Consider the following 27,199-nt stretch of genomic DNA (forward strand, 5'->3'; position numbering starts at 1 on the left):
TGAAATGTTCACAACAGGCCAATCCAAGGACTGAAGCAGACTGCTGGTGGCCAAGGGTCGTGGGGAAGGGAAACTGACTGCCTTACTAGCCTGGGGTTTTTTATTCAGGACTCATAAAAATACTTGGTTCTAGACAGAGGTACAAGTTACACAGTGCTGTGGAGGCTTCACCAGGCATTGACTTGTTTACTCATGGGTTATGTGAATTTCATCCACTTCAATGCAAAGAGGAAAAGGAAATTAGGAAGGAAGTGACCCCTTCAAAGCCTGGAGGAGGAACCTCTCTGTACAATTAGAAGAGCCTGCTCTCTTTTGTCCAGTGCCTACTCAAGCTCAGAAATCCCTCCCCTGGGCTCTGCATAGGTCAGCCAGCAGCCCCCATGGAGCCCTTCTGCCTATAACCAGCCAGTTTCCCACGCCTGGTGGCCCTGGTTTCCGATGGGAATGTCCCAGGTCGGAAGTCCCGTTGCAGCCCCCAGCTCAGCTACCCTGCAGCTCCAGACCTTCCCCTGGAGCCCACTTGCTCTCCTGGGGACCTGCGGGGATCTGTCTCAGGGCAGGGTGAGCTTCTGACCCTGTAAATCTCCTGTGCCCCACCCGTCTTCCCAAGGCCGATGGAAGGCCAGGCACAGGAGGATCAAGATAATTGTCCTTAAAATAGTGCAGGTTGTCTGGGTTGGTCCCAGGCTGCTACTCCCTGCTCAGGTTCTCATCCAGAGGGTCTGGGTCCTAGCTGTCAGCTCTTAGCTGTCAGCTCCTTCCTGAAACTTTTTTTTTTTTTTTTTTTTTTGCCATAGCACTACTACTCAGCTCTGGCTTCTGGTGATATGGGGAATTGAACCTGGGACTATGGAGCCTCAGGCATGAGAGTCTATTTGTATAATCATTATGCTATCTACCTCCAATCCCTGAAACCTTTTTTTTTTTTTTTTAAACTGGCTCCTTCTTTTTCTCTGTTCCCCAAGTAGACCTCTCCCTCCCTCCCGCGCTCTCTTTCTCTCTCTCCCTCTCCCTCTTCTTCTCCCTCTCCCTCTCCCTCTCTCTGTAGATGTTGGAGGCACCAATATCTACAGTCCTTCAAACCTAGTCCAATGGGCTGGTTCTTTGCCTAATACTAGCTCCCCTGGTAGAGTCCTCTGTATTGTCATATGTCACTTAGGCCACTTAAAAAAATATTTGTAAAAGGGGATGGTGAATATTTATTTTCTTTGCCACCTGTCAAGCCAGAGGGCCTGAGTCTGATTCCTGGTGTGGTGTGTGCCAAAGTGATGCTCTGGTTCTTGTTCTTCCTCTTCTTCTTCCTTGTCCTCCTCATCCTCCATCTTCCTCATGAATAAATAAATCTTTTAAAAAAGAATGTGTGGGGGCGTCGGGTGGTAGTGTAGTGGGTTAAGGGCACATGGCGCAAAGTGCAAGGACCGGCATAAGGATCCTGGTTCGAGCCCCCGGATCCCCACCTGCAGGGGAGTCGCTTCACAAGTGATGAAGCAGGTCTGTAGGTGTCTGTATTTCTCTCCCCCTCTCTGTCTCCCACTCCTCTCTTCATTTCTCTCTGTCCTATCCAACAACAACTACAGCAATGACAATAATAACAATGACAAACAACAAGGGCAACAAAAGGGGAAAAATAGCCTCCAGGAAGAGTGGATTCATAGTGCAGGCACTGAGCCCAGCAATAACTCTGGAGGCAAAAAAAAAAAAAAAGTGATAACACAACCTGGGACATGTCCTCACCCCTTGATTGGGTTGACAACCCATGATTTTCCATGATTGGAGGGGAGTCACGGGACAAGTCTCCTCAAGGGACCCACATACTCTTGCTGGAAGAAGAGGGAGTGGATGCTGGGTTTTCAAAAGCTAAAACTGTCCACCCCACCATATGCCATCAACCAGGTGAAAGGACAGAGGTGTGGAGAGGTTGGGAATATTCGCCCAAGGTCATGGACACAGGAAGTGGTCAAGTGTAACTCCAGTCTGAATCCAAAGTCTGTTCTATTGAGGCCTCCTCAGGCTGCATGGGTTTCCTGGACCAGGAGCTGGTGGGGTGGGGTGGGGATGCTCTGGAGTAAGTCAGGCCCTGCTATCTTTCTGTGACTTCCTCCAAAAGGAGGAGAAGCTAACAACACATCCCAGCCGGTGCCAGTGGGACCAGCATGTAGGGGTTCAGCATGAGTGTCCGGGGAGTCGTTATTCCCAGACCCTCAGCTGAGAGCTGTTTGTAACCCATGGCTTTTGTTCTTTCTCTCCTCAGATCGGGAAGACCAGTCCATCCTGTGCACGTAAGTGGAGCTGCCTTTTCTTCTCTCTTTATTTTGGAGTTGAGGCCCAAGCCACTAAAGAAAAAGGTCCTTGAGGGCATACCTCTTGGATTTTGCCTCACTGTTTCCAACTCCTTACCCTGTATCTGGTGCTAACTAGATGCTCACTAACTAGATGATCACTTTTTGATCAAGTGATCCCAGGCCAAATCAGGCAAACTGAAGCTGTTGATGATGCCCACTATCATCTTCTTCTGTACCCTTCTTTTTAATTTTCCTTTTTTTTTTTTTTGCCTGCCTTCTAAACTAGCCTTTGTTGAGCTCTTGGGTGCCAGTCCCTGAACCAAGCACTCTGCATGCAGTTGTCTCCAGCTGCTCCGCAGCTCTACCATAGATGTTCTCTCTCTGGGTGAGGACATCTGGGCTTGTGATAAACAGTTGCTCAGTGGTGTCACGAGAGCCACACTTGTGCTTACGGATTGGGTGGCAGACATCATTTTTTTTTTTTAAGATAAATGGTTTGAAGATAATAACTCAGTTCAGAATCACTCAGAGAATCTTCACTATTTGGGAAAATTACTTCCTGTGGTGGAGAGAATAAGATAATGTCTCCCCTGATTCAAAAAAACATCTAACTACAACAATAAAACAACAAGGGCAACAAAAGGGAAATAAATAAATAAATAAATAAATGTTTTTTAAAAAAATATCTAAAAATAAAAATCGGGCCAGGGAGGTGGTTCAGTGGTAGGGCAGACACATGAGACCTTATCTTGGTTCCCAGCATCTTGTGAGCTTGATGGTAATGGTACTGAACACTGAACTTACGGACTTGTGAAGATGAATAGTTATCTCTGGCAGCATTTATTTATATTTTACCAGAGCACTGCTTAGCTCTGGGTTAGGGTGGTGCTGGGGACTGAAACTGGTATCTCAGAGCCTCTGGCATGACAGTCTTTTGCAGAACCAGTATGCTGTTTCCCCAGCCCCAACAGTGGCATTTAATTCACAGGGTTGTTGTGGAGTTTAAATGAATAGGCATGATAGTAATGGTACTAATTTCATCAAGTTGTGAGAATTACACGAATAAATATACATTTTATGTACCCACATATAAGTACAACATATGTATATAGCGTAGAGAACCGAACCCTCTGAGGCAGTGCTCACCTCTGGCCTTGAGGGTCTGGCTGGATTCTCAGCCAGGTGAGCTCCTGCTGCCCAGCTAGTCACATTGTTCTGGCAGAGCACAGGGCCCCTCTCGGGTCCAATCACCTTGCTTTTATTGGCAAGCCCACCCTGGATGTCAGAGAGATTATGAGAATTGCACAGAGGCACACAGTGAGCTTTTATCTACAGGGGGGCCTGGAATTACATTTCCTGAGCCCAGTCGAGGATCTAATGTGCATCCTTTGGTCTTGCCTGTGGACTGTGAACTCAGGAGTGAGGAATGGCTGACATTTCCTGTGTTCGGCACATTGTTTTTAGAGGAAAAGGTCTACAGCCTGCTCTCCTAACTCAACCACTTCCAGGAAATGAGCTGAGAGCTGTGGGAATTCGGGAGAAGACTTTCTAGTGAGGAACAGCAAGACCACAGGACCTGAGGCAGAGCTGCCCATTTGCTATATATATTTTCTTTTCAAAACCAGAGCACTGCTCAGCTCTGACTTCTGGTGGCACTGGGAATAGAACCAGGAACCCAGGAGCCCAGGCATGAAAGTCGTTTTAACATAATCTTTATGCTTTTTCCCTTGCCTACAATGTTTTTCTGATGCCCCTCTACAGCTTGCTGACCATGGCTTTAGATAAATTAGTGAATTTTTCTCAGCCTCTGCTTTTCTTCCAATATCTCTCAATGGCAAAAGGAACAGAAACATTTTAAGTGAAGGAAATAATGAAAAATACATGTGAACAAAGATGAAATCTCTTTTTTCTGCTCTAGGAGTAATGAAGATAAACACCCAGTAATGTGCATTAAGAAAAGTTCACAAAAGTTTAGCATCCATGACCCTGGGTATAATTCCTGCCAAGATTTTTATTGGCAGATTTTTATAATGATCTATTTATGAGAGAGAGAGAGAGAGAGAGAGAGAGAGAGAGAGAGAGTGGAGGGAGAGAAGGTAAAGAACTAGAGAACTGTTCCAGTATGTGTGGTGAGTGGGCTAGAACTTGGGGCCTCAGGCTTATAAGTCCTAAGCTTTACCATTGAGCCATCTCCCCAGCCTCTCTAGACAGTTATTTTTTGTAAATATTTATATTTATTTATGAGAGAGGAGGTGGGGACTAGAGCATCATTCTGGCACATGCAATGCTGGGGATTGAACTTGGGACCTCATGCTTGAGTGTTCAGTACTTCCTCCACTGCACCACCTCCTGGGCTGCATTCAGGCAGTTATTATTTTCATTTTTTTTAAATTGCCACCAGGGTTATTGCAGGGGTTTTGTACATGCATGACAAATCCACTCCTGGTGGCCATTTTTTCCTTGTCTTTTATTCTTATTTGGTAGGACAGAAAAATTGAGAGGGGAGGGGAGATAGGGAGGGAGCGAGAAAGAGATACCTGTAGACCTGCTTCAGGGCTTGTGAAGCCACTCCCTGCAGGTGGGGAGTAGGGACTTGACCTAGGTTCTTACACATGGTAAAATGTGCTCTCTACTGGGTGTGCCATGGCTTAGCCCCTTCATCTAGGCAGTTTTAAATAAAGCCATGATTCCAAATTCCAAAATGTGCACACTTTCTCCTTCTTTAAACCAGAGTACTACTCAGCGCTAGATATGGTGGTGCTAGAAACTGATCTTGGGACCTGGGAGTTTCAAGTGTGAGGCTCTTTTGCATAACCACTATGCTATCTCCTCAGCCCAAAGATACTTATTTGGAAAGGACTTTAGAGTTACTAAAAGTTACAAATCTAATGCAGAGGAACCTGACCGAATTTCAGTTTCCTATGGTACTCACATGTAATATCACAATGGGCTACTTGTCAAAAAAAAAAAAAAAAAAAACAAAGAACTAATGGGCTACTTGTCACATGAGATGCCAGTGTAGTATTACTCCTGGCCAGGCCTTAGACATCATTGAGCTTTCATAAGGTTTTTCACTAGTGTCCTGTTTCTTCTCCAAGACCCACCCAGAATCCCACATGACATAGCAGGACATGTGACACTCATGTGATATTAACATGCCCTACATGGGGGTATTAACCTCCATCGCCTGGTCACTCTTGTGGATGATAAGTTGTTGCTGCTGTTGTTTTTAACATGGAACCAGGGACTAAATCACATAAGTAATAACACCAATGGCTGCCCTGCCCTAATTTTTTTATATACTTTGAGAGAGGAAGAGATAGGAAAGGCATCAGTGCAGCACTACACCATCCATAGAGTTCCCTCGGCGCTGTCTGTAGTGCTGTCATGTGGAGCAGGGGCTCAAACCCAGAGCCTCACACACAGTAAGGTGTGTGCTCTTACTTGCTGAGTTACCTCCCCACCCCTATGCTTTATTATTATTTCCTTCAATGGCATCACCTCTAGAAGTGAAAACTGTTGTGTTGCTATTCACATTGTATCTATTTTTTTTGGCTTGTTTGTTACCCAAAAGATTTATCTTATTTATTTCATGAGAGAGAAGGAGATATAGATAGGCAGATAGAACAAACACCAGAGCATCACTCTGACACATGTAATACTGGGAATTGAACTCAGGACCTCAGACTTGTAATTCTTCTTTTTCTTTTTCTTTTTGCCTCCAGGGTTATTGCTGGGGCTTGGTGCCTGCACCACGAATCCACTGCTCCTGGAGGCTTTTTTTCCCCCTTTTGTTGCCCTAGTTTTATCATTGTGGTTATTATTGTTGTTGTTGTTATTGATGTCATTGTTGTTGGATAGGACAGAGAGAAATGGAGAGAGGAGGGCAAGACAGAGGGGGGAGAGAAAGACAGACATCTGCTTCACCACTTGTGAATTGACCCCCTGCAGGAGGGGAGCCAGGGGCTTCAACTGGGATCCTTACAGCGGTCCTTGTGCTTTGCGCCATGTGCGCTTAACCTGCTACACTACCTCTCTACCCCCCATACTTGTAATTCTGTTATTCTTGAACAACTGCACAACTCCCTGTGCCACCAGGTTGTGTACATTATAACTATGTACAGCTGATAGAGACATGGCTTGGCTTCAGCCAGAGACTCCTGACTCAGCTGGGGTGGACCTGGGGGAACTTGTGTTTTACTCTGTCTTGGCTGTTTGTGAAGCTTGGTGCCTGCCAGTGGGCTAGAAAGGATGGAGACATCATCACACACATCTCTGTAGTGGGTCTGAAGGGCTGGTTGGATTTGAGCAGCACACAGCTACCTGCTTTGGGGTGGACAGAGAATTCAGCTGGTGGACTCTGCAGGGGAGTGTCAGGGAGTCAGTAAATTCCCTCCAATAAAATATAACCTCCCGTTTGGGGATGGGGCTGAGGAGAGACCCTCCCTATCCATGGTGCTGCCCGTGCTGTTCCCATGCGGTCTTGTGGTTAAACAGACAGCAGAGTATGTGTTCTGCTGGTGAGTTATCTCCCAGCCTCTCTGCTTGGCACAGTATAGAAACTGGAGCCAGCTGTCTGCTTTTCCAGCATCCCACCCTTCAAAATAATGTTCCTTACAGCAAACTCCCAAAGTCAGGAGGGACCTAGGCAGCAAATGTTTCTTTTACGCCAGCTGGGGCCAGTCAGGTGGTAGGCCGGGGGCCTGTAGGGAACCAGATAGGTAAATTTCAGCCAGTGATGGGTACTATGGAGGCAGTGGCTGGTTTTTGAGAGAAGATTTAGGTACTTGGTGTAATAAGTTTTGGATTGATATGTATAAAAACCAAGACAACAAAAAATTATTCATTCTAGGGAAAACTCCAGGATATACAGAATGGGGAATAATTACTGGGGCCTCCAGCTTCTCCACCATCATCCTAACACAAACCCAAGTGTTGATGTAAAGGGAAATGCTATATGTGACCATACTACCTCTACATGGAGTGGATTTTTGTCTTTCATATAGGAAGACAACAATATACTTAACAATGAACAAGCAAGAACCAATAATACGTGGTCCAGGAGGTGGTGCAGTGGACAAAGCACTGGATTCTCAACCATGAGATATTGAGTTCCATCCCCAGCAGCACATGTACCAGAGTGATGTCTGGTTCTTTCTCTCTCTCCTCTTATATTTCTCATGAGTAATTAAATAAATTCTCTAAAAAAACAAACAAACAATAACGGGGTCAGGCAGTAGTGCATGTGGCACAAAGCGCAAGGACTGGTGGAAGGATCCTGGTTTGAGCCCCCGGCTCCCCACCTGCAGAGGAATCTGCAGGTGTCTATCTTTCTATTCCCCTCTCTGTCTTCCCCTCCTCTCTCCATTTCTTTCTGTTCTATCCAACAATGACAACATCAACAGTAACAATAGTAACCACAATAAAGCTACAACCACAAGGGCAACAAAAGGGGGAAAAATGAAAAAAAAATCAATTATAGAAGCTAGGGAGGCGGTTCTGTGGTAAAACATAAAACTTTCACATATACGGTCCAGAGTTTGATTCTAGGCACTGCATGTGCTGGAGTGATGCTTTAGTTCTCTCTCATTAGTAAGTAAAGAACCAATGATAAAATGATAAAAGTTATGTGGGTATAGCTCACTGCTATCTAGGCTCCCTAACCTTTTTGAGCTTCAGAAGCTTCCAATATTCCTGGGCTTGTGGCCCCTTTCCTCTGACTTCAAATCTAGTGGGATAGCTCAAGTCAATGTTCAGAACAGCAGTTCTGCTGAAGTGGGCTTTGCGAGGTTTGTAGAAGTTGAACAGCACAAATTGACAGGCTCTTGCCCATGACAAGCATTGAAGTCACACCAGGACCGAGGACTGAACATTTCTGAGCTTGAGAGCCAATTTAGCTTTGCTCCCAAGAGCAGACCAGAGTTGACATGGATGTAGAAATACTGAGACTAGCTTGTATGACTGTACAAAATGAAAAATGCAAAGATTCCTCTTCAGAATTACTGTGAATTTTAAGATGGCAACCTCAAAGAAATAAATTCTTGGGTATGGCCCCTGTAGGGTCATACTGATCTCACACCATTTAAAGCCAGTCCTGCTCCAGGCTGGGGGTTAAGCACCCTTGGGGGGGGTCACTGATTAAACAGCTTTGGCAATGAGGGTGGGGGACAAGGCCAGGAAGCCAAATATGGTCATTAAGCCAGGCCTCCTCTGTGGGGATGTTGCTCGGTACCTAGTTCCTGAAGAACCAGGGCAGAAGTTTCAGGTGTCCAGGCCAGACAGCATCCTTGCCTCCAGAGTTCACGGGTCAGAGAGTCAGGACATTCATTTCCCTGAAACAGTTCCCAAGCACATCCATCTTCAGATGCCATGAGCATGGAGCTTGGGGTGTTTTCTTTGGCAGAACCTCCCGGGACAATTTATTTTTATTGATAAAACTTGGAAATGGTTCAGCCAAGCAGCCCACATAGGGAGAGGCAGATTCTCAGGGCATATGTCCTACTGCCCCTCCCTCCAGGGCAGACCAGATCCCTTCACAGTGAGATCTGTGTCTCTGTTGTAAAAGTGAAGAGGCTGAGGCTGACAGCAGAAGTGGAAGAGGGGGAAGTGGCTGTGGGAAAGGAGGGGTGCTGGTAGTGGAAAGGAGGGGGACTTTCTGTTCCCCTCTTGGGGCTAAATGGGCTCTGGACCACCTACACATTCAGTTTCTTCCTTTCCTCTTGCTTTAATGAGAACCTGGCCCCTTTATTGTGGGCTGCTTTTGGTCAAGTGTTCAGCCTGGTGGAGGTAGTTCTTCTTATCATGTAAAAGACTGAAAACTTTTTTTTATGGATTTATGGATCCTTTGCCATACATTCAAAGAGCCTGTTTGGACAAATGAAAGGTGTGGAGAGAGAGCTCACTAAGTCAAGTGCATGCTCCACTGTATGTGAGGTCCTGGGTTTGAGCCGTAGCACTCATGGGGGTACCATGGACAGCATTTCGTGGGTAATGGAGCTGTCCTGTGGTGTCTGTCCTCTCTCCTATCTCTGCCCATCTCCTCTCTCCAATCTCTAAGAAACAAAGAGAAAATTGGGCCAGAAACACCACTCAGTGGCATTGCACATGTGTGAGATCCTAGGTTCATTTCCAGGCACCATGTTAAAAATAAAATACAAGTGACAATCACAGATTCTGTGGGGGAGCTCTGATGGGATGGCATCAGCACAACACTGTCTCTCCTGCTCTCCTTCTCCTCTCCACTTCTCACTCAAATAAAAGGGAATCTGGCGTCTGGCATCGAGAAGTCTCACTTCTTCTCTAGTCCCTGTATGATGGCAGGAACACCTGGGACCTAGGAGAGCCTCAGTTTCTCCAGCTGGGCAGTAGGGATACTCAGGGACTTCATCTGGAGCCTGAACTCTGGCCTGTCAAAGAGCTCTTTTTCTTTTTAAAAAGATTTTTAAGATTCTGACTTTGGCTTATCTCACTGGTCTTGGGCAATCAGCTTTGTTGTTTCCTACCCTAGCTTGGTAGTGATTTGTCCTGCTCTTGGAATTGGTGGGGTAACACATGTGAAACAAGAGAGGCCTCCACTTCCCACCAAGTAAATTCAGTCTTTCCACCTTAAGAAAATGGAGATACAGCCTCCACAGTCCCCAGTTTTCTTCCTCCTTCCCTTCTTTCCTTGCTATCTATGTACTTAACTCCATTCCCTTCCCTCCCCTCCCCTTCCCTTCCCTTCCCTTCCCTTCCCTTCCCTTCCCTTCCCTTTCCTTCCCTTCCCTCTCTTACCTCTCTCCCTCTCCCCTCTTTCCTTCCTTCTTTTTCTGACTACTTCTCTTGCCCTTCCCTTCCCTTTCCTCTCCTACCTCTCTCCCTCTCCCCTCTTTCCTTTCCTCTTTTTCTTACTTCTTCTCTTGCCCTTCCCTTTCCTTTCCTTTCTTCCTTCCTTTCTTTCCTGAGCAGGGTTCTAAAGGCCCCAGCCAGAGCAGATGGCCTTCTTCAATCCTAATCAGGATGGAGAGCAGAGCTGCACCAGCCCTATTGTCTTGGGTTCAGCCAAGAACCTTGAGCTGACCTTTGGGTACATGGATTCTTTTCCAGACGTAAAACAAATCATCTCTTGAGTTTCAGAATGTTCAATGAGCTCAGAATCAAAGAAAGGAAGCCAAAAATTGGGGGTAGGGGAGAGGAACCAGGGGAAAGGAAAGAAGGGAGGAGAGGGATGCCTCCACAGACTTTCCCTTCCACTTGGTGTGGAGAGCCTGGGGGTCTGGATCCTTGGACTGACAGTTCCAATGCCAAGTAACCTCTAGGGGCCCCCACAGGCAGCTGGCTTGAGCAGATCCTCTTAGTAACACAGTTGCCTCCTCATATTCTAGGGTAGGATCTACATATGCACAGCACTGCTGAGTTGCCTGTTCTTTACTTTTCAAAGAGGGGGAGAAGTCAAGAGAGAGGAGAGACATCACAGCACTGCTCCACCATTCATGGGGCATCCCCCTGGTACTGCCCATAGTGATCCCATGTGATGCTGGGGCTCAAACCCAAGGCCTCTGCCAGTTGAGCTTAACTTCTAGTCCTGAGGAGATACATTTTTTATTTTTTGATGGAACTGGGGCATGTGTGATTCCACTGCTCTAGGCCACTTTTTCATTCAGATAGAGAGAAAGAGGGAGAGAGACCATAGAACCAAAGCTTTTCCACCGCCATCGCACCTTTCACGTGGCGTCAGGGCTTGAACCTGGGTCTCATACATGACAGTGGAGCACCAGACCTGGCAAGCTATCACTCTGATCCTCAGCTTTCTCTGGTCTCTGCTAGTCTGAAGCTCTCAGTCATTCACACCTTTGCATGAGTGACTCCCACCACGTTTGCCCTTTGACACTTGACTGAAGTCATGAGCCAGACCCTGGCAGCAGGGTGGGGCTCTCCAGGGCCTGAAAGAAGCAGCTTCCACCCTTTGTTCTGTCAGAGGGAGCAAGCATCTAAAGCTCCTGACTTGGGTCTCGGTACTCTGAGAGGCCTTTTTGTCCCTCTTGTCTGCTTTTTCCCTCACTCACAAGGCTTGTGATGTCTTAAACGTAGATGATTTGCAGGGACAGTCAGGTGTGAGAATCAGAGCATTGGATGCATGGCATCACACGTTTGTCCAAACCCACAGAATGTGCATCCTAATGAGCACCACAGCCCTTGGGGGGCGGTCAGCATGGTTTCATTGACTGTGATGAGTGCACAGTCTGTGTGGGGTTGGCATGCCTGGGGCCATGTGGGTTGTGGCAACTCTTTGAATTGTCTTTTCAGTTTTGCTGTGAGTCCCAAACGGCCTCCACAATGTTTTTATACTTTAGACAACAGACGATTTTGGGGCTGCAGAGGTAGCTTACCAGGTAGGACATGTGCCTTACCCAGGCTGCATTTTCACCCCAGTGCCACCTCACACCAAAGCTGAATGTTGCTGAGGGCAAGATAACCCTTCTGGGAGCGTGTGGCCTTGTCATGCCCAGGACCCCGGTTTGAGCCTGGCATCCACTGCACTTGGGTGTTATAGTGTCTTGCCCTCTTTTTGTCTCTGTGTGTTTCTATTTGAAAAGTCAGCCCACACAGTGAAGCCTCAGTGACTACAACAACCAGAAAAAAAAGTAAATAAAATGAACCAGTGCAGGTGGACAGGCCCTTTGCAGGATTCGTCCCTGAGAGTGATTGTCATCCTGTCTGACTTTCAGAGGTGAGTCTGGAGCTGGGAAGACTGAAAACACCAAGAAAGTCATCCAGTATCTGGCCGTGGTGGCCACCTCACACAAGGGCAAGAAGGACACCAGCATCACGGTGAGTGGAGGGAAGGTTCTGGTGGCGGTGGCCTAACTGGAGCTCACCCTGATGATCATCTGGGGGCTGCTGGATCTGGGTGAGGGAGGCTGTTTTGAGATGGGGGAGCCCTCTCCCCGCTGAGGAAAGATGCTTCATTCCAGAGCCTCTCGGCAGCCGTGCTGTTGACGTGAGAAAGGGGCAACTCTTGAGTGGGACCCAGGGTGGTATCCTGGCCTCTACCCTGGGGACCATACTGTCTGATGGCACTGCCAGGCTTGCTCCAGGACCTGTGATGAATCTTGCAAACTCCCTAGAGTCCAGACCTCTGAGCTTCCCCATGTGCTCTGGAGGGGGCCCAGGGCTGGGCAGGTCCTAGCACTTTTGAGGGAAGCGGGGGTTTTTTGCAGTGCTGAGCCATTGGGCTTCTAGGTGTGAGGGAAAGAGGGAACCAGACGCAGCTTGCTTGAGAACCTGGAAGGAGAAGAAGGGCAGACTTCTAGCAGCCACAGAGCCCGAGTGCGTCCTTCTCTCACTTCTGTGTCTTAGTTCTTCTCACCTGTCCTGCAGGGAGGGACGGGTCATGGCGCTGCTTCTCAGAGGACCAGCCAGTACCTCTGTCTGAAGTTGGGGGGTGAGCAGAGATGAGGAGATAGCAGAGCAGAGCCCAATGACAGCATGACCGTCACCAGGTCCTGCCCTCCTGCCTCTGACTTCTGGAACCTAGGCCAGCTCGTGGGGGCAGGAGGACAGGGCAGCTCTGTGGCCATCCTGCCCAGAGAGAGGACACACAGTGACGGCCAGGATTAGTCTTTCACGAGCACACATATATAAGCTCCTTTCAGACAGTGTCTCCTTCACTGGGGTTTCAGGGAGGCCATCCCTGTCCCAACAAAGTAAGCACCCCTCACATAACTGAACCTCAGAACCAAGCTGGGGAGTGACCCAGAAGGTAGGAAGCAGAAGCAGAAAAAGGGACCTCTGAGGGGGCTGTGTGGTGGCACACTGGGTAGAGCGCACATGTTACCAAGTGTAAGGGCCTGGGTTCAAGCCCCAGTCCCCCACCTGCAGGGGGGAGGCTTCATCACGAGCAGTGAAACGGTGCTGCAGGTAACTCTTCTGCCCTTCTCAATTTCTGTCTCTGCCCCAAATAAATAAATTTGTCAATTAAATTAAAAAAAATAAAGATAAAGGCGTAGCCATGGGAGTTGTGGTGGGTGCAGGCGGCCAGGGCGGGGATGGCACCCAAGACACTTCACCCCGCCTCCATGTGACAGCAGTGACTCTGACGTTTGTCTCATACTGTGTTGTTCAACCGCAGCAAGGCCCGTCCTTTGCCTACGTGAGTAACCGAGAGTGTTGTTCTGGTGTGTGCGGGAGGCACCGAGTGTGCTCAGAACTGCATGCTCCTCTGCACCCCTGGCCCCCAACCTGATGGGGGGATGGGCCAGAGCCCCCCCACCTGAGTGTCACCACCTGGACCCACAAACTCCTCCTCCATGTGGACCTGTAGGCGCCCCAGCATAGGGCATGGGGTACCTTGCCACCCTTGGAAACTTCCTTGGGATCCTCAGGGGTGGAGTCGACACCCCCATCACAGACACACACACACACACCACACACATTCACCACACACACACACACACACACACAAACACACACACACACACACACACACACACACACACACACACACACACACGCTGGCTCACAGGGACCCTGCCAGTGTATCTGTCCCCACTGGCTGAGTGATCTAGGCCTGTCAGTCCTCAGGCCAACCCAGCATGGCTGTGGCATGCTCCCCCTCTGCCCTGAGCAGCCCCCCAACCCTGTCCCTGGCACAGGTGTGTCCCTGCATGCGTGTGCAGTGCCTGTCTGTCTGTCTGTCTGCATGCCAGTTGCTCCTCAGCAGGGCCGTCCGGGGCTGGCTCTGCACTGGCTTTGGTGGCGAGGTCAGGCCCTGGCAATGCCACACTGTGGGCCCTGCTTAGAACTTGGTTTCTGTGGCCTCTCCTCTAATGCAGAGCTTGGAGGGGGGGGAACCCAGCCTGGAGGAGCCTCTGGAGGCCCCACTCAGTCCAACTTAGTGATATTTTTATTTATTAATACTTATTTTATATGTGATAGTTTCACATGAGCGAGAGAGAGAGAGAGAGAGAGAGAGAGAGAGAGGCCAGGGCCAGGGATGGAGCCAGGATTAGGCATGGAATTCCTTTGCTCTACCAGCTGAGCTATCCCCCAGCTGCAAGGATTCTTGTCTGGGACCTACTCCTGTGTGGCCCTGGCTGAGGCACTTGACGTCTGCGGGCCCCAGTCTCAGCATCCATCCACGGAGCAGTGTGGGCCAGAGCCAGAGTCTGGGGCCTCTCAGACAGGAAGTTGTCTGGGGGAGGACTTCACTTTCACTGTGAACCCCACCTCCCCACTATGGGGATCTCCGCTCTGGGCAGGGAGTCCACGGGGATGCCTCCCCTTTCTTTGGGAGGAGAGCGTGTGCAGAACCACAGAAACCCTGCACTCCCTCTGGGAACAGCTCCCCATGGCACCCCTTTTAGAAAAATAGTCTTTTCCTCTCTCTTCCCTCCCCTAACTGCCTTTCAGCCCCATCCTGCCTCCCACCCCCCTTTTTGGGAAAGAAAGTGAGGTGAGCGGAGTAAAAGGAGGAAACTCCCAGGGCCAAACCTGCTCAGAGAGGCCTGCCTGGAGGAGGAGGAGGAGCTCCAGGCTGCAGTCCGGGGTTGGGGTGGGCATGAGACAGCTTTCCTGGCATGCTTCCCTGTCAGCCCTGCCCTGATCCATCACATGAGCGTGTCCGTGCAGCCCCCGGCAGGGGCCGGTGGGCTGTGTGGTCTCAGCTGCGCTTAACCCAGCGAATGGAGCTCAGGCGCGCTGCTTGGAAGCTTTGTTCCGCAGTCAGTTGAACAGTATCCACGGAGGGTTTGGCACATTCCCTGCTTGCCTGCCATCAGCCGTGTCAGAAAACTAGCTGCAGGAAAGGCCAGATCACCGCCCTTGGTGGTGGCTTAGCTTCAAGAAGGCTGCTATTAAATGCAAGCAGCAGCAGGACCGCCGTGGACAGCTGGGCAGGTTGCGCACTGCACAAGCCCACACGGCACCACGCATGGGGACACAGTGACACCCCAGTCCTGAGCGGCCTGGTCCTGGAAGAACTGACTTTCCAGCCTGGCACTCGGATGTGCTGGCTGTGAGAGGGCTCAGCCAGATGTGACACAGCGTGGGACACAGCCCGTGGGCTGAGGGCCAAGTCTGGTGACAGTGTCTGTCCGTCCATCCAATCAGGCTCTGTGGGGGCCGGGGCTGTTTGCTTCACTAATGAGGTGTGAATGAATTTTAGGGCGAGCTGGAAAAGCAGCTGCTGCAGGCCAACCCGATCCTGGAGGCTTTTGGCAACGCCAAAACAGTCAAGAACGACAACTCCTCGAGATTTGTGAGTAGCCAAACCAGGCGGGCTTCCTGGGGGAGGTCACAGGTGCCCCTTCCCTCCTCATCTGTCTGACCCCCCCACACACACACACATACACAGTCTCCACCCAGGGATGCAGACTGTGTATATGTGTGTGTGTAGGGGGTCAGACAGATGAGATTGGGAGGGGCAGGTTGTATGTGCCTTTTGCTCTGCACCTGTATTCTGGGCTGACCCTGTAGGCTTGCCACTCACTCCTTTACTCCCTCCCTTACTCCTTCTTTCCTTCCCTCACTTCTTCCTCCCCCATTCCTTCCTCCCCTCATTCCTTCCTTTCCTCATTTTCTCATTCCCTTTTTCTTGCATTCCCTCATTTCTTCTTTCTGTCATTCCTTCCTTCCCTCATTCTCTCATTCCCTCATTCCTTCCTTCCCTCATTAATCCTTCATTCATTCACCCTTCCTCCATTATTCACTGAGCACCCAGGGCATACCACACACTCAGGCATAAGACTCTCATAACCAATTCAGTATTTACTGAGTACCCAGTACCTGATACTTAGAAAAACACAGAGTGAGCACCTACTACTGTCAGGCACACATACCCCTTGGTGCCTGTGAAACACCAGCTATGTGCACACATCCCCACAACAACCTGAGGTGCACCGTCCGTCCTCAACATTCTCATGAAGCACCTGCTGTGCACTGCACAGTGAGCCAGGCTCCTGCCCCCAGGAAGCCATGGTCTAGTTGGGGGCCCCGCCCTTGAACTCAGTCACGCATACTATCACCTCCTGTACCTAAAGGGTCCCAGCGAATCTGAGCCACAGCTGCAAGGCCAAGGGAGGACCAGGCAGAGCCACTCGACGTGAAGCCCTGCGTCTCAACACGTCTATGCTCAGTCAGTCCACAGAGGACGAGCGAACAGTCAGAGTCCCTGTGGCTCCCACCTCCCGCTGCAGGCTGGGCCAGGCAGGCAGTGTGCGGGGCTTTGCAGAGGGGATGACCTGCTCTTAGGGAGGCATCAGACCAAAGAACACCAGACTCTAGAGAGACACGCTGTACACTCACACACCCCCTCCTGGAGAGACAGTGCCAGAGAGAGAGCACAGCGTCCAAGCAAGCCTCCTGTGTTGCCATAGCGCCGCCCGTGTGGTGTCAGGGCTCAAACCTGCACTGCGTGCAGAACAACGCAGGTTGTCTTACCCAGTGAGCTGGCTTCAGTCCCTTCCCCAGAGGGTGTTTAAGGACGCCCTGCTGGAACCTGGGTGAATTGACAGGCACCTCTCAAGGCAGGCAGGGGGCTCTGTGGCCACCAGCTGTGACAACACATCCCTCCTTTCTCATAGGGACTCTGTCACATAGGGAGCCCCACTCTGCCTCAGTTTCCCTTCATTAGAAGGCCCAGGATTAAGGAGCCTTTAAGATAGAGTGGACTTGCTCTGTGACAGGGCCTGTGGACTCCTCTGTTGTGAGACCCCAGGGCCCCCTCCACCATGAAACCCTGAGTCTCTAGCCCTCCTACTTGCTGAGGGGGCTGAGGAGCTGGCAGGTCAGAGCGTGAGCTGTGTCTCCCATCACAGGGCAAATTCATCCGCATCAACTTTGACGTCACCGGCTACATCGTGGGTGCCAACATTGACACGTGTATCCTTTGCTGAGTCTGGGCATGCCCCCCCTTCCCTGAGTTGCAGGTGCCAGGCCCCCTCCTCAACTCTCAGCAGCTAATCTGCATGTGGGGGCCACACAGCAGGAGCCCCAGGTGTGAGCCCCACACAGCCTGCCTTTGAGTCTGGGTTCTTTCTGTGCTGAAGGGCCTTAGACCAGTAGTCAATCTTTTTGGGCCTCCCTGGCCCCACCTCCCTTTCCTACTTCCTCTACCAGAGCACTGCTCAGCTCTGGCTTAAGGTGGTGCTAGGAACTGAACCTGGGACCTCACAGCATCAGGCATGAACGTCTGTGGTGCTATTTCCCTGCCCAGAGGGAACTGAGTCAATGTTATGGACTCGGGAGCCACATCCAGTAGTCCTCTGAGCCACTCTGGCTTTTCCCCCTAGAAGACTGATGACGGCCTGCTGTGTAAACAAGAGCACATGCTCAGCTAGAGAGGCGCACAGCAGATCCTGGTGCTCTCTTGTGTCTGTCCTTCAGCCCAGAATGTGTCATGTGCTGAGCAGCCTCCCTGGCCCAACTTTTATTTTGATTTAGTTTAATTTTATTACCAACAGGGTCAGTGCTGGGACTTGGTACCTGCAAAATAAATCCACCACTTTCAGTGGCCAATTTTATTCCTTAATGGAGAAATTGAGAGGGAAGGGGGGAAGCTTGGGAGACAGCTTAATGGTTCTGCAAAAGACTTTCATACCTGAGGCTCTGAGGTCCCGGGATCAATCCCCAGCACCACCATCAACCAGAACTGAGCAGTGCTCTGGCCTTTCTCTCTCATTGAAAAAAAAAAGTATATATATGGAGAGAGAGAGAGAGAGAGAGAGAGAGAAGAGAGAGAGAAAGAAAGGGGATGTACAAATGGAGAGAGTGAGGGAGAGAGAGAAGCAGAGAAAGAGCGGGGCTTGAACCAGGGTCGTTTTGCATGGTACTGTGCTCTACAGGCATGTCACTGCCCAGTTCCTATATAGACACACGCTACTTTCTTTATTTTTGAAATGGAGTGAGACACACCACAGTATGGCTCCACCACCCCTGGGGCTCACTTGTGGTGCAGGGAATTGGACCAGAGCTTCACACAGTCGACCTGTGTGTATGTGTTCTGCCATCTCCTGGCCCTGCTGTTCTTTAAGGATAAGATTCAACAAAACCCTAAGGGTGACAGTCAGGAGCTGGCCATTCCTTCTCTGGGCCCCCAGGTCCACTGGCCCCAGGCAGCAGAGGGGCTGTTTTCTCCACTCAAAGCCTCTTATGGTGAGATCACCAAGTTCTCACCCATAATTCTCAAGTACAGAAACTCCAAAACCAGAAATTAATACAACACCCCATCCTGGGCCTGTGAGAGGCTGTCTGTCATCTCTAATCCCAGAAGGGAGCAGGGATGTGTTTGCGCCTGGAGCCCCTCCTGAGGGTGTCACAGCCTGGCTGGTCTGAATCTGCACTGACCTGAAACTCCTCTGGCATGGCAGGTGACAAAGGTCTATGGGATTGCTCTTTTCTCACCATTTACACTGTGTGCTGGACTCCAGCCTGGGCCTTCAGCACAGAGCATCTCACTTAATCCTGACCCAGCTGGGTGACCACACTGCTCAGTCCAGCTGGGATGTCCTCAAGTAGCAGGTGGCTACTCCTGGGCAGGTGGACTTGGTGGGGTGGGAGCCTGTGGACGCCCTGATTTCTTAACTCCTCCTAAACCAGATCTATTAGAAAAGTCCCGGGCTATCCGCCAGGCCAGAGATGAGAGAACCTTCCACATCTTCTACTACTTGATCGCTGGCGCCAAGGAGAAGATGAAGAGTGAGTGACCAGCACGCACATGTGTGGCGAGCCTTGAGCCCTCCCTTCCACTAAGACCCAGGGCTAGTTGGCTAGTAGACCCGAGCCTGCGGTCCTCCCAGGGAGTGAACTGAGTGGCTGGGCAGCAGACATGTAACTCCTCCCCTCCTTCTAGGGAGGGGCTGTGCTTCAGTTGCCATTTCTGTTCACTGACACAAGAGCCATGGAGTCCTGGCTGCCACAGCAGGTCAGGCCCAGCTAGACCAGAAGAGGCTGAGACAGAATCTGCATCCAGGAAGGGAGAAGGCTAGCTGTAATGGCCAGTTTAGAATGTGTGTGAATATGTGAGTGGCATTCCAATTTCATGACAACTGGAAAGGCAGTAGAACTGTGACTCCTCATCAGATGTGTTTGGAAACTTACTCTGAAGTGGCCTCTTTGTAGGGCAGGAGCCCAGCAAACCTATCCTGTAAAGAATCAGGTTGTGCTTTTTTTTTTTTTAGTCTCCAGCTCACACTGTCTCCATAGCACTCAACATTGTTGTTGTGTTGTGGGAAAAAAATGTAAGCAATGCATAAGCCCACAAAAATAGCTAAAAGACCATATTTACAGAAATGGACATGGTGCCACAGATTACTGGTCTCTATTGTAGGGGAATTTTTTTCCATACAAATGCAATAACTTGTATATGCAATATACTCACACAGATCCCAGGAGGAAGTTTTATATTCTGACATAATATAAATTACAGGAAGTAATCTGTTCACTTCTAAAAGGCAATGCAGGGGCCAGGCAGTGGTGCCTAGAATAGTGTACACACTGCTACACAAGGATCCAGGCTCAGACCTCACAAACAGTGGGTAGTACTGCAGGTCTCTCTCTCTCTCTCTCTCTCTCACCCTCCCTCTCTCTTTCTCTTCCTCCCTCTCTCTCTCTCCCTCTCCCTCTCTATTTCTCTATCAGTAAAGAAAAAAGGCACCAGCAGTGGGGAAGTCATTGTACAGGCCCATCCAGTGATAACCCTATAGGCAAAAAGAAAGAACAAGTCCGGAAGATAGCAGCACATATATTATAGATACATAGTATTGTCTACATTCTAGTAAAATGATTAATTAAAAAATTGTATGAGAACCTTCAGTTTTGATGTCCAGACTAAGGAAATTACCAAAAGGATACATAAACTGGTCCTTTTACAGGGATGAGGTGTATTGCAACACTTCACCACAAGAAGAAATCACTGTCATGATTTCATCTTGAGGCTTGATCTTTGTAGCATATGGAATGAAGTACGTTTTTGTGTTTCTTGCAAAGCTTTGCTATGAGAGGGGGAGGGAGGGACAGAGGGAGTGATTGAGAAAGAGTGAATAGTTGGGTTTTTTTTTGCCACTGTGGTTATCACTGGGGCTCAGTGCCAGCCCTATGAATCTACCTTAACCAAGTGCACCAGTGCACGGCCCCCTACTTTTTTTTTTTATCTGAAGGCTTGGCCTTATGATATGAAGTTGCATCATTCTATGTATAACACAGCTTTGCCACAAGAGGAAGACATTGATATTTTCTTGAGACTTGGCCCTTAGACACATCAAAGTAATATACTTGTGTGCATTTAACAGCTTTGCCACAAAAGGGAGACATTGATATTTTTTGAGGCTTGGCCTTTGTTGCAATATTGTATGCATTATACTACTTGGCCACAAGAGGGAGACAATGTCATTATTTACTTTTTTTTTTTTTTTAAATTGCCACCAGGATTATCACTGGGGCTTTGGGACCAGCATTACAAATGTTCTGTTCCTGGAAGCTTTTTTTTTTCATTCACATTCTTATTTGATAGGACAGTGATAAATTGAGAGAGGAAGAGGAGATAGGGAGAAAGACAAGTGAAAGCCTGCCTCACTGCTTGTGAAGCTTCTTCTCTGCAGATGGGGAGTAGGTGGTTGAACCCGAGTTTCTGTGCATGTTAATATGTGTACTCTATCAGATATACCACCAGAGTCCTCTATTATTTCCTCTTAAGGCCTTTAGGCACATATGGAATCAAGTGGTATTATATGCATTATGCAACTTAGCCACAAGAGGGAGACATTGTTCCACTTTTCTCTTGAGACTTGGCCCATAGGAGCATATGGGTGGAATGAAGTTGCCTTGTGTGCATTACACAACTTAGCCACAAGAGGGAGACATTATTTTACTTTCTCTTGAGACTTGGCCACTGGGTGCATATGGATGGAATGAAGTTGCCTTGTGTGCATTATACAGCTTCGCCACAAGAGGGAGACATTTTACTTTCCTCTTGAGACTTGGCCATTGGGTGCATTATACAGCTTCGCCACAAGAGGGAGACGTTGTTTTACTTTCCTCTTGAGACTTGGCCATTGGGTGCATATGGATGGAATGAAGTTGCCTTGTGTGCATTATACAGCTTCACCACAAGAGGGAGACGTTGTTCTACTTTCCTCTTGAGACTTGGCCATTGGGTGCATATGGATGGAATGAAGTTGCCTTGTGTGCATTATACAGCTTCGCCACAAGAGGGAGACATTGTTCTACTTTCCTCTTGAGACTTGGCCATTGGGTGCATATGGATGGAATGAAGTTGCCTTGTGTGCATTACATAACTTAGCCACAAGAGGGAGACGTTGTTCTACTTTCCTCTTGAGACTTGGCCATTAGGTGCATATGGATGGAATGAAATTGCTTTGTGTGCATTACACAACTTGTCACAAGAGGGAGACATTGTCCTTATTTCCAACTATTTATTTTTTGCCTACAGGGTTATTGCTGGGGCTTGATGCCTGCACTACAAATCCACTGCTCCTGGAGACCATTTTCCCCATTTTGTTGCCCTTATTGTTACCCTTGTTATTATTATTGCTGTCATTGCTGCTGCTGTTGTTCGACAAAGAGAAATCGAGAGAGATGGGGAAACGGGGAGAGAAAGACAGACACCTGCAGACCAGCTTCACTGCCTGTGAAGTGACCCCTGCAGGTGGGGAGCCAGGGGCTTGAACCGGGATCCTTATAATGGTCCTTGCACTTCATGCCATGTGCACTTAACCTGCTGTACTACCCTTTGCCCCTCTGTGTTTTTAATTGTTACCAGGCTTATTGCTGCGGCTTGGTGCCTGCACTACTAATCCATGGCTCCCAACTGCCATTTCTTTTCCTTTTTTTCTCTCTTGTTATATAGGACAGAAAAAAAATGAGAGAGGAAGGGTTGTTAGGGAAAGAAACACCTGCAGATCTGCTTCACTGTTTGTGAAGCTTCCCACTTACAGGTGGAGAGCAGGGGCTTGAACCCAGGTCCATGTGCATATAAGCATGTGTGCTCAACTGGTTGCACCACTGCTTTGATCTCTCATTAGTTTCTCTTGAGGCTTGGCTGTTAAGTGAATATGAAATGAAATTGCATTGTGTGCATTTCACAACATCACCAGAAGAGGGAGACATTGTTATTCTTTTGAGGGTTGGTAATCACATCAAATTAGTATACTTGTGTGCATTTTACAGCTTCACCACAAGAGGGAGACATTGCCATTTTATTAAATAGGACAGAGAAATTGAGAAGGATGGGGCTCTTAGGGAAAGAGACACCTGCAGACTTGCTTTACTGCTTGTGAAATTTCCCCCTGCAAATGGGGAGTAGGTGCTTGAGCCTGGGTCCTTGTGCACGTAAACGTGTGCTCAACTATGCATCACTGCCTCACTTCCCATTATTTCCTCTAGTCTTGGCTGTTAGGTACATATAAAATGAAATTGCATCATTGTGTGCATTACACAACTTTGCCACAAGAGGGAGACATTGTCATTATTTCCTTTTTCTTTAAAAAATATTTTTATTGCCACTGGGGTTATTGCTGGGGCTTAGTGCCTGCTCCCAACTGCCATTTCTGTTCTCTCTTTTTAAAAAATATTTATTTATTTATTTATTTATTCCTTTTTGTTGCCCTTGTTATTTTATTGTTGTAGTTGTTATTGTTGTTGTTATTGATGTCATTGTTGTTGGATAGGACAAAGAGAAATCAAGAGAGGAGGGGAAGACAGAGTGGGAGAGAGAAAGATAGACACCTGCAGACCTGCTTCACTGTCTGTGAAGTGACTCCCCTGCAGATGGAGAGCTGGGGGCTCAAACGGGGGATCGAACGGGGATCCTTCAGGTCCTTGTGCTTTGCGCCATCTACACTTAACCTGCTGCGCTGCCGCTCAACTCCCCAACTGCCATTTCTTTTCTCTCTCTTTTTAAAATTAGGGCAGAGAAATTGAATGAATGGAGAGTTAGAGAGGGAGAGAGAGACACCTGCAACACTGCTTCACTGCATTTGAAGCTTTCCCCTGTAGGTGGGGAGCAGGGGCTTCAACCCAGGTTCTTGTACATGTTAACATATATGCTTTACTGGGTGTACCACCACCTGGCCCCCATTATTTCTTCTTGAATTTGGCTTTTGTAGCATATGTAATGAAGTGGTACTGTTGTAGATATTGCAAATCTTTTCCACAAGAGAGAGATTGTTATTATTTCATCTTGTTGCTTGTCCCTTGTAGCATATGGAATAAAATGGTATTATTATTGCAGAATTTTGCCACTAGAATAAGACATTACTTCCTCTTAATATCTGACTCTTTAGTATATGGAATGAAATATCATTTTGTGCACTACACAACTTCACAAGATGGAGATATTGTTTTTATTTCATCTTGATGCTTGGCCCTTAGTTTATGCAAAGAAGTGTTGTCATTTTGTGCACTACACTACTTCACCACAAGAGGGAACCATTGTTATTTAGTCTTGATCTTGGCCATTTGGTACATGTGAAATAAAGTGGTATTTTGGCTTTGCTCCTAGGACTTTCACTAGGAATTTTTGCCTGCATCATCCCACCACACCATGTATGACTCTTTTCTCCCCCTTGTTTTAAATAGAGAGTGAAAGACAGACAGACACCACAGCACTGCTCAAACTTGGGTCTTTGTGCATGATAAAGCACATTCTCTATTGGGTGAGCTGTCTCCCAGTTTCTGAAGTGGTGCCATTTTATATATTGCAGAGCTTTGCTGCTAGAGGAAATCATTGTGATTGCTTCTTTTCTTTCTTTCTCTCTTTTTTTTTGTAGTTGCTATCATCATTGGGACTTATCTCACTGGGCTGAGTGTGTGTGTGTGTGTGTGTGTGTGTGTGTGTGTGGTGGTGGTGGGGGTGTCCTCCAGTGCAATGGGGTCCAGGTCCTTGTCTTTATTTCATCTTGATACTTGGTCCTTTTTAGTATGTGAGTGAAGTGGCAACATTGTAACATTTTGGTTTTGCTTCCAGGATTTTCACAAGGGCTCCGTACCTGCATGATTCCAACACTCTCTGCAGACATTTTTTGTCTTTATTAAAGACAGTGAGAGAGCTAGAGAGATGAGAGATAATACAGCACTGCTCCTCTGCTTGTGATGCTTCTCCTTTGTCATGTGGTGGTTTGGGACTCCACCAGGGTCCTTGCGCTTGTACAAGAGGGTACTCTACAGAGTGACCTTCCTGGCATGAAAGTGGTTTGCTTCGTGTATTACAAAGCTTCACCACAAAAGGGTGGCGTTGTCCCCTGGTTGCACATGGAAAGAAGTGGTGTCATTTTTATTGAGTGTGTGTTGCTGAATTATATATTCACCAAGAAATATTATCGGTTCCAGGGAGAAAATATTTCCACTCATCTCCTATTTAGCACCCAGGTCAAGTTTGGCAACTTGAATCCCAGTTCTGTGCTCTACCCCAATCTTGCAGACATTATACAAGACTCAGTCTAGCTAAGACTCCTAGGGATGACTTATATTTCTGATGGTAGCCTGAAAGGACCTTAGACTTTCAGAGACTTGGATATTTACACACGTGTCCACTGTATCCAGAATGAAAATTGGCAAAGACTTTAAACCCTTGTGACTTTTGTTTGCTGCTTCAAAGACTGGAGTTAACTGGCTTCTTGAGTTTATCCAGTAGCTTCCAAGAGATCTGATGCACATAAGACATTTGTTTAAAAAGAAAAGGTATCGCCTTATTTCTCTCCAAAATTAGAATCAAATCCAGCCTTATTAAATTGTTCTAGAAAGAGGACTCTCAATATTTTAGAGTCTGCCATCAAAACAAATGGTGCAAGAAAAGGAGCAGGAACTCGAAACTGGGGCTAGGGGAGCTGAGTAACAGCTGCTCTGCACAGAATATGAGCACAGTAGCCCCATACAAGGACTGGTCAGTGGTTTTACCAATGGCCCAGAGAGTAAAGGTTTTCTTTTTTGTTTTGTTTTTGAGTTTTTTAAAAAAATTTTATTATCTTTATTTATTGGATAGAGACAGCCAGAAGTCAAGAGGGCAGGGGGCTATAGAGAGAGAGAGAGAAACACAGAGAGACACCTGCAGCCCTGCTTCATCACTCGTGAAGCTTTCCCCCTGCAGATGGAGACCAGGGGCTTGAACCTGGGTCCTTGCGCATTGTAATACGTGTGCTCAACCAAGTGCACCAGTTTTAAATATCATTATTACATATGAGGGGAAGGAGAGAAAGAGACCAGAACACCACTTTGGTATATGTGATGCTGGGGATCAAACCAGGAACCTCACACATACAAGCCTGATGTTCTACAAATTGAGCTATTTCCTTGGTCCAGACAGTAAATAGTTCAGGCTAGGAGAACCTGTGATTTCTATAACAATTACTCAGTCCTGCCCTCAGTGTGAGAACTGCCATAGAAAACAGGCAAGAAAATGGAGGTGGTTCTGTTCTAATAAGACTTCATGTACAAAAGAAGTGGTAGCCTAGATCTGTCAACTCCTGCTATAAACTTTATCTGTGGATTCAAGCAAAACTAGCAGAAGGAGAAGGGAGTTTGGTATGAGTATGCTAAAGCTTTGTCCCACTGTAACAGGAAGTTGACAGATGTTGTCTGCATTGGGCATGCCCGGCTATACTCTGTTCTGCAGCACACATCAGCAAAACATTAGCGAGTTCGCCTATTTTAGCCAGAGCTGTGTGGACTAGAAGATCTCAGTGATCAAAGCAGTTGTTGTAGGGAAGGGTGGCAGTTGGAGAAAGGGTGAGCCAGGGGACAGTGTTTCTTAATAAACTTTTTATTACTCATTGATTTTAAATTTCTAATTGTAAGAGACCAGAGTCCTTCTCAGCTCTGGCATATGGTGGTGCTGGGGATTAAACCTGGATCCTTTGGAGCCTCTGGCATGAAAGTCTCATGCTCTACTGCTGAACTTTCTCCTGAGCCCTTGGAGTAATTGATTTTTTTTAATTAGTGATTTAATAATGATGAATAAGATTATGAGATGAGAGGGGTACAATTCCACACAATTCCTACCACCAGAGTTCCATATCCCATCCCCTCCATTGTAAGTTTCCCTATTACTTATTCCTCTGAGGGTATGGACCAAAGATTTGTATGGGGAGCAGAATGTGGGAGGTCTGGCTTCTGTGGTTGCTTCTCCACTGGACATGGGTGTTGGCAGCAATCATTGATTTTTAAAGCTCGTGTTCCTGTATGATTTGTAAGAAGGTGATGAATAAAGGAGAGAGAGAGCTTTCCTGGTGGCTTTGTTTCTGAAGGCAGGGTGCCATTAGGAGACAGGTGCTTTTTCCTCTGAGCAAAGGCAACACTGTAGTGGGGCTGGGGATTAGGAAGGGGAACCAGGACTGGGTTTTAGCTGCTGGGCACCTGGTGCAGTGCACAGCCTGCTCCACCATACGCAGCTCACAGTGGTTTCTGAGCAGGGAAGTGGAAGGCAGGTTTTCAACTGTCTCAGTCTATCAGGGAAAGAGGCTGCTGGCCCAGCCCCTTTTGCAGGTTCCTGGCTCACGGCCGAGTACAGATGTTTCTGACTGCCACCCCAACCTCCTCTCTTCCCAGACGACTTGCTTTTGGAGGGTTTCAACAACTACACGTTCCTCTCCAATGGCTACGTGCCCATCCCGGCTGCCCAGGATGATGAGATGTTCCAGGAGACCCTGGAGGCCATGGCGATCATGGGCTTCAGTGAAGAGGAGCAGCTGGGTATGTCTATCCACCTCAGGTGGGGTTCGAGGAGGTTCCTGTGATCAGCTCCACTAGAACCAGTCAGGGACTTGTCTCTGGTTAGGACCCCTGACTACTCTTTGAAATCCCTACCTCTTAAAAAAATCAGGGAGAAGTACTTTTATCTAAGCAAAAAAGGGGGGGAATGATCCTCTTGGAACTTGGAACTCTGAAAAGTTCAGAGACAGTGGTTTCAGGTATTGTGAATTCTAAGG

The 27,199-nt window shown here is 48.0% G+C and overlaps 1 protein-coding gene across 1 annotated transcript in view; it reads left to right on the forward strand.

Moving 5' to 3' along the window:
• The window catches only part of MYH11 (myosin heavy chain 11), a 109,378-nt gene that overhangs the window by 43,023 nt on the left and 39,156 nt on the right, over positions 1 to 27,199 (forward strand). Inside the window, exons 4-9 of the mRNA XM_060174106.1 lie at positions 2,252 to 2,279; positions 11,990 to 12,092; positions 15,427 to 15,519; positions 17,078 to 17,141; positions 18,858 to 18,956; positions 26,820 to 26,963. Of these exons, the coding sequence (XP_060030089.1) occupies positions 2,252 to 2,279; positions 11,990 to 12,092; positions 15,427 to 15,519; positions 17,078 to 17,141; positions 18,858 to 18,956; positions 26,820 to 26,963 (531 nt within the window). The remainder of the gene's footprint in view (positions 1 to 2,251; positions 2,280 to 11,989; positions 12,093 to 15,426; positions 15,520 to 17,077; positions 17,142 to 18,857; positions 18,957 to 26,819; positions 26,964 to 27,199) is intronic.

The sequence above is a fragment of the Erinaceus europaeus genome, chromosome 15, assembly GCF_950295315.1.
Source record: "Erinaceus europaeus chromosome 15, mEriEur2.1, whole genome shotgun sequence".
NCBI classification, from domain to species: domain Eukaryota; kingdom Metazoa; phylum Chordata; class Mammalia; order Eulipotyphla; family Erinaceidae; genus Erinaceus; species Erinaceus europaeus.